The sequence below is a fragment of the Nannospalax galili genome, unplaced genomic scaffold, assembly GCF_000622305.1.
Source record: "Nannospalax galili isolate Female #2095 unplaced genomic scaffold, S.galili_v1.0 scaffold311, whole genome shotgun sequence".
Taxonomy (NCBI): domain Eukaryota; kingdom Metazoa; phylum Chordata; class Mammalia; order Rodentia; family Spalacidae; genus Nannospalax; species Nannospalax galili.
The window spans coordinates 4,156,827-4,162,826 of NW_008330298.1; the positions used below are offsets into that span (position 1 = coordinate 4,156,827).

The 6,000-nt window shown below is 44.0% G+C and overlaps 1 protein-coding gene across 6 annotated transcripts in view; it reads right to left on the reverse strand.

The window, feature by feature from the left end:
- Septin6 (septin 6) overlaps positions 1 to 6,000 on the reverse strand; it is a 77,700-nt gene that overhangs the window by 8,571 nt on the left and 63,129 nt on the right. For all 6 annotated transcript variants that reach the window (XM_008844066.1, XM_029568969.1, XM_029568974.1 and 3 more), the window contains exon 9: positions 2,194 to 2,384. In XM_008844066.1, coding sequence (XP_008842288.1) covers positions 2,194 to 2,384 — 191 coding nt within the window. The remainder of the gene's footprint in view (positions 1 to 2,193; positions 2,385 to 6,000) is intronic.

Below are 6,000 nucleotides of genomic sequence, written 5' to 3' on the forward strand. Positions count from 1 at the left end.
CTTAATCAGATCCAATCACCATCTGTCTGGAAGAAATATGACCACCACCATTTCTACTCTCAAAACCCACCACCAGCAACAGCACTATGAAAACAGAGTAGCACAAGTCCAATGGTGTGTCTTCCAGAAGCTAGCCAATTGCTTGTGGAAATATATAAGGAGTCCAGATTTGGAGCCACTCACACATCTGGGAATATGAAGGAGGACAGGTTACTGTGCTGGCCCTACTAGTCTAAGGTGCCATATTCCAGCAAGGCTTTCACCCGTCTCAGAAATGGAAAAGGGTACTGTCACCAGTTTCGACTACTTCTGGAGACTGGGGAAAGTTATCTCCCTATACCGGGTCTTCTGCCTGGGGTGGGAGAAAGTCAATGAGTCTGGGGGAAAGTCTGGTCTGAGAGGAGTTTTCACTGAGCATCTTGAATAGGGAATTATTTATAGCATCAGTACAGTCTGAACAAATCAGGTAATCTCTCAATTTTTGCAATTCTAGGGAATGAGTTAGCAAAAAATCGCAGGGCTATGAAGGCAGCAGGTTATAGCTGAAAGATAAATTTAGTATTTTTTGATCTTTAAAATAGGAATCCAGGGCTGTGGATAAAGCTCAGCAGTAGAGCACTTACTTAATATGTGCAGAGCACTGGGGTCCATCCCTACTACTGGAAAGAAAGAATGACAAATAAATAAATAAAAGGAAACTAGAAATCCATTCCTGTTGGTACAACTAATACACCATGACTGATAAGTTAATATACAGTGCCTCCATAGAGATTTTCCATCTGGCCAATTGAGCCTTAATACCAAAGAAGTTAATCAGTGAATTTAATATAAAGTTTTAAGAGTCAGGTTTGAAAAATCTCTGGATAGTCGGGGAGTGGTGGCTCACGCTTTTAATTCCAGCACTCGGGAGGCAGAGGCAGAGGCAGGTGGATCTCTGTGAGTTCAAGGCCTGGTCTACATAGTGAGTTCCAGGCCAGCTGGGGCTACAGGAAGACCCTGTCTCATAAAAAAAAAAGAAAAGAGAAAAGAAAAATCTCTGGATCGTGTTGGTGAAAATGTTCAAATGACACATTAGGTAGTCAAGTGCGGATAATCAGATTGCAAAATTCAGTGCCTCAAAATGTAAAATATTTCATACTCATGGTGTTATTCATAAGTGACAAACCAGGCACAGAGGTGAGGAAGATGCTTTATCTTTCTGGCAAGTATCTATTTGTTGATTCCAGAAACTACTGGCCAAAACAGAAGGTAAAGACTATGGTAATCTTTGGAATCCTAAGGATCTTTTAGTATGGACATTGTTAAACACCCCATCTGGGAGCTCGTGGAGGCATAGCATACCAACTACAGAGCACAAGGGAACCTGTAGATGTTTCCTTGCTGGAAATGCTTTCCTCTTCTCTGGCTCTGAGATGAGGAATGGGTAACTTCAGCAAGCAGAGACTGGGGTGGGGGTCAGGACTATCGACTCACCAAATACTAGGAGAAACAAAATGGTTTTAGAATCATTCTCCAAGCTTGAAAATGGGCCATGCAGAGGGCACTGGCATCTGGAGACTCCACACTAAGTTCTTGGTACCCCAGGCTGGGCACAACTAAGCAACCAGCAGCAAAGGGGTATAGTAAAAGAATAGGAGATGGGAGACAGCCTGCAGCCTTCAGTGGTAGTGGTTTCCTTCCAAGGGGGGCAGTCAAGAACTGGGACAGGCTGAAGGTTGGGATACAGGCTCCTCAGATGTGGGACCAGCAAGCCGACCAGCTACATGGGCTGGAACCTCTGGGGACCAGGGAGGTGCCTAGAGGTTCTGCTAAGGTCCTTTCTTTCTTTCACTAGCCTTAGTGACCCATCCTTTTGTTCCCCTCCTTATTCTACAGCTTTCTATCTCATCCTTTCTAGTTTCTCTTCCCTTATCATCTGCTTTGAGGTTGCAGAGCCTTCCCAAATGGGTCAAACAGAGAAGCTGGGCTTCTGGAATCACTCCTCTCTTTCCTCTCAGTGACTCAAACTCAGGGAACCCAAAGGTGCCACAGAGACAGTGAACACCAAATGAGCCTAACAGCCAGCCTGCAGTTCACTTCTGCTCATCAACCCCCAGCCCTCTTGGCCTTTAGGTCCTGCCAGATGGAGGTAGGGAGAGGGAATGAGCAGGAGAGGTAAGAAACCATACCCCCACCCCATAGCCTGGTACTTACTTCTTCTTCTCTTTGTCCCTTTTCAGAGTCTGTGAGCCCCCAGCCTGCGAACCCTGAGACTGGAGAAGTTCAGCTGCCGTCTTTCTCTGTTTGAAAGTGTTTATTTCATCATCCAGGGTTTTCTTCTTATCCTCCAGCTTCTTCTTCTCTTCCTGGTGCAGTTTCTTCAAACGGTCAAACTTCTCATGCAGCTGGCAGAGAAGCACAGGGAGGTTAGAGAAAACCTCTTCAGCAGTGAGCAATCCCCAGCCCAGTCAAGGTCAGGGTAGGTGAGAATGTGCATGACTGCAAGCCTGCAGGATCCTAGGGCATTGGGAGACATTCCTGCCATGAGCAGCCATGGTGGGACCAAAGAGCACCATGCTGTAGATCATTCTCTGAATCTCTCTCTGTTCCTGGAATGGTCAAGGAACAATGCATTCTGCTTAACCAATCATTTTGTTTAAAAGAACCCTATAGTTATTGCATGTGGTCTGTTTATTTATTTTAAAATTTTATTTATTATTATTTTTATTTTATTTTATGTGCATGCGTGTATTGCCTGCATGTAGGTAAGTGCACTGTATCGTGCAATGCCCATGGAGGTCAGAAGAGGCTGTCAGATCCCCTAGGACTGGAGTTATGGACAGTTGTTAGCTGCCATGTGGGTGCTTGGATTTGAACCCAGGTCTTCTGCAAGAACAACCAGTGTTCTTAACCGCTGAGCCATCTCTCCAGCCCCTTATTTATTATTTTTATTTAATGTGCATGAGTGTATTGCCTACATGTATGTAAGTGTGCCCATATTGTACAATGCCAACGAAGGACAGAAGAGGGTGTTGGATCCCCTGGAACTGGAGTTATGGATGGTTGTTAGCCACCATGTGGGTGCTGAAAACTGAACCTGGGTCCTCTGCAAGAGCAGTCAGTGATCTTAACTGCTGAGCCATCTCTCCAGCTTCCAGCATTTACTGCATGTTATAAGCCAATGACTGATTTTATGAGTATCTGATATGTATAAACTCATTTCATTATCACAGCACTCTGTTGTTTTTCCTTTTTAAGACAGGATCTTGCTGTCTATCCCAGGCTGACCTTCAATTCCTCCTGATCCTCCTGCCTCAGCCTTCTGAGTACTGGGATTGCAGGCATGTGCTACCATGCTCAACTTACAACACTGATGAGGAGGTAGGCACTGCTATTATGCCCATTTTATGAGGAAACTGAAGTCTCATGAATGAAGGTATTTGTCCAAGATCAGTCCAATCTTTAGAGGGTTATATAATGGGATTTCCCATGTAAAACCTCCTGCCTGTCTTATTTGTGTGTGTGTGCATGCATGTGTGTGTGTGTTGCTTTGTACATAGGGCAGTGTATGCAAAGGCCACAGTAAGACACTAGGTATCTTCCTCTATCATTGTCTGCATTACTGATCTGAGACAGGGGCTCTCCCTGGACTGGGGGTTTACCATTTGGACTAGGTTGACTGGCTGGCTAGGAAGCTCTCAGGGATCCACCTGTCTCTGCTCTCCTCTGACCCACCTCTTTGGGGGTTACAGACATGTGCAGCCATGTCTAGCCTTTCAAGTGGGTGTTGGGTATCTGAACTCAGGTTCTCATGCTTTCAGAGCTAGTGCTCTTACTCTCTGAGCCATCTCCTCAGCCCTCTGCCAAGACCTATTGCCTTTTCTTATCCCCTGCAATCTGGAAAGGTCACCATGGATCACAGAGAAAATGTGAGCCATAGCAAAGCTGGTCAAAGGAAATACTTGGCCTCGGACATGAAAGAATTTTTTTTAACTTATAAAACAGGTGAGTGTGAAGGCCTCAGTCTTATCTAGAGGCGAGACTTCACTCACCCACCCTAAACAGAACCACAGACCCAAAGAACAGCAAGCATATTCTGGCATATCATTATGACAAATGGATCAGAGAGCCAGACACACGAGCGGTCACACTAGTAGAATGCATAAACCACCTGAATAAATACACCAAGCATAATTTTACTTTCTTCTCAGGATTTAAGAGCAAAATTAGCACTCTGTAGCACTTATAGGGGAAGCCAAAGATCAGTTCTCCAGGTACTATGGGTATTTGGGACTATTGCCTAGTAAGATGTGGCAGGTGACAATCTTGCTGTTTAAACCAAGTTTTACTAGTCATTTGAGAGGGATATCAGTTACTTTATTTATTTACTTAGCTTTTTGAGACAGGGTCTCCCTGTAGCCCCAGCTGGCTTGGAACATGCTATATAGACCAGGCTGGCCTTGATCTCACAGAGCTCCACCTGCCTCTGCCTCCCAGGTCCTCTTATTAAAGGCATGCACCATCACACCAGTATCAGTTACTTTAAACTGGCTTTTGTTCATTGCAATTTTTATTCATTTATCTTTCAGATGCACCTACCTCTCTTCCTAAAGGTCCTGGATGACATTTTTCTACTTAAAAGTGAAACTAAACTGAAACCAATAACCTTGCCACAAGTTTTATTGATAGCCTTTGAGAGTCATAGGAGACCAAAGATAAAGAGATTTGGGAAGTAAATGTTCTCCTTATTTATACTTGATTAGTGTGATAGTTAATCTTAGTTGTCAAAACTTGATACATTTGAGAATCACCATGGAAACAAATCTCTGTGCATGTCTGTAAAGGAGTTTCTAGTTTGTGCTAATCAAAGTAAGAAGACCCAGTCTGAATGTGGATGGTACTGTTCCATGGGCTGGCATCTTGGGCTGAACAAAATGGAGGAAGTGAGCTGAGTGCCACTCTTTCTCTCTCTTTCTCTCCTTCTGTGGACACAGAGTGATCAATTGCCTCAAGCTCCTGCTACCAAGCCTTCCTCACCATGATGGATTGTATCCCAGAATTGTGAGCCAAAATAAATTCTTCCTTCCTCAAGCTATTTCTGGCAGATATTTGATCACAACATCAAGTAACTAATACAAGGGTTTCAAGGCCTAGAGAGGTGAAGCACCAGCTGCAGTTCCAAAACTCTACTTTAGGTAGGCCAATCTAGCAGTAGGATGTGAATTGGTAGAGGACCATTGGAAATGGAGGTCATTGCTTAGAGGACTAACTATGTATGTTTAATGCTTTTTAAAAACTTATAATAGCCAAGCATGGTGGCACATGCCTTTAGTCCCAGCACTCAGGAGGCAGAGGAGGCAGATCTCTGTGGGTTCAAGGGCAGCCTGCTCTACATAGTGAGTTCCAGGCCAGCTGGGGCTACAGGGAGACCCTGTCTCAAAGACAAAAAAAATTACTGGTAGTATGTGTATGTGAGATGTGTGTGTGTTGTGTATGTGTATGTGTGTGTGTGTGTGTGTGTGTGTACACACGTGTCATGGCATGGATATGGAGGTCAGAGGACAACTCTTGTGATGAGTTGGTTCTCTCCTTCCATCTTGTGTCTCTCTTATCTCTGCCATGTAGCTACTCCATCCTGTCTTTAAAAAAATCACATTGATCACATCATACTCTCTTTCTCTTTCTCTCTGTCTCTATATATATATGTGTGTATATATGTAAATATATTATTATTAATAAAATATGTGTGAGCATAATGATACGTGTCTGTAATCATAGCAGTCATGGGGCTGGAGAGATGGCTCAGCAGTTAAGAGCACTGACTGCTCTTACAGAGGACCCGGGTTTGATTGCCAGCACCCACATGGTGGCTACGAACTGGCCTCAAACGGCCTCAACTCCAGTTCCAGGGGAATCTGAAGCCCTCTTCTGACCTCCACGGCATTGCACAACACGGGTGCACTCATTTACATATAGGCAATACACTAATACACATAAAATAAAAATAATAAATAAAATATT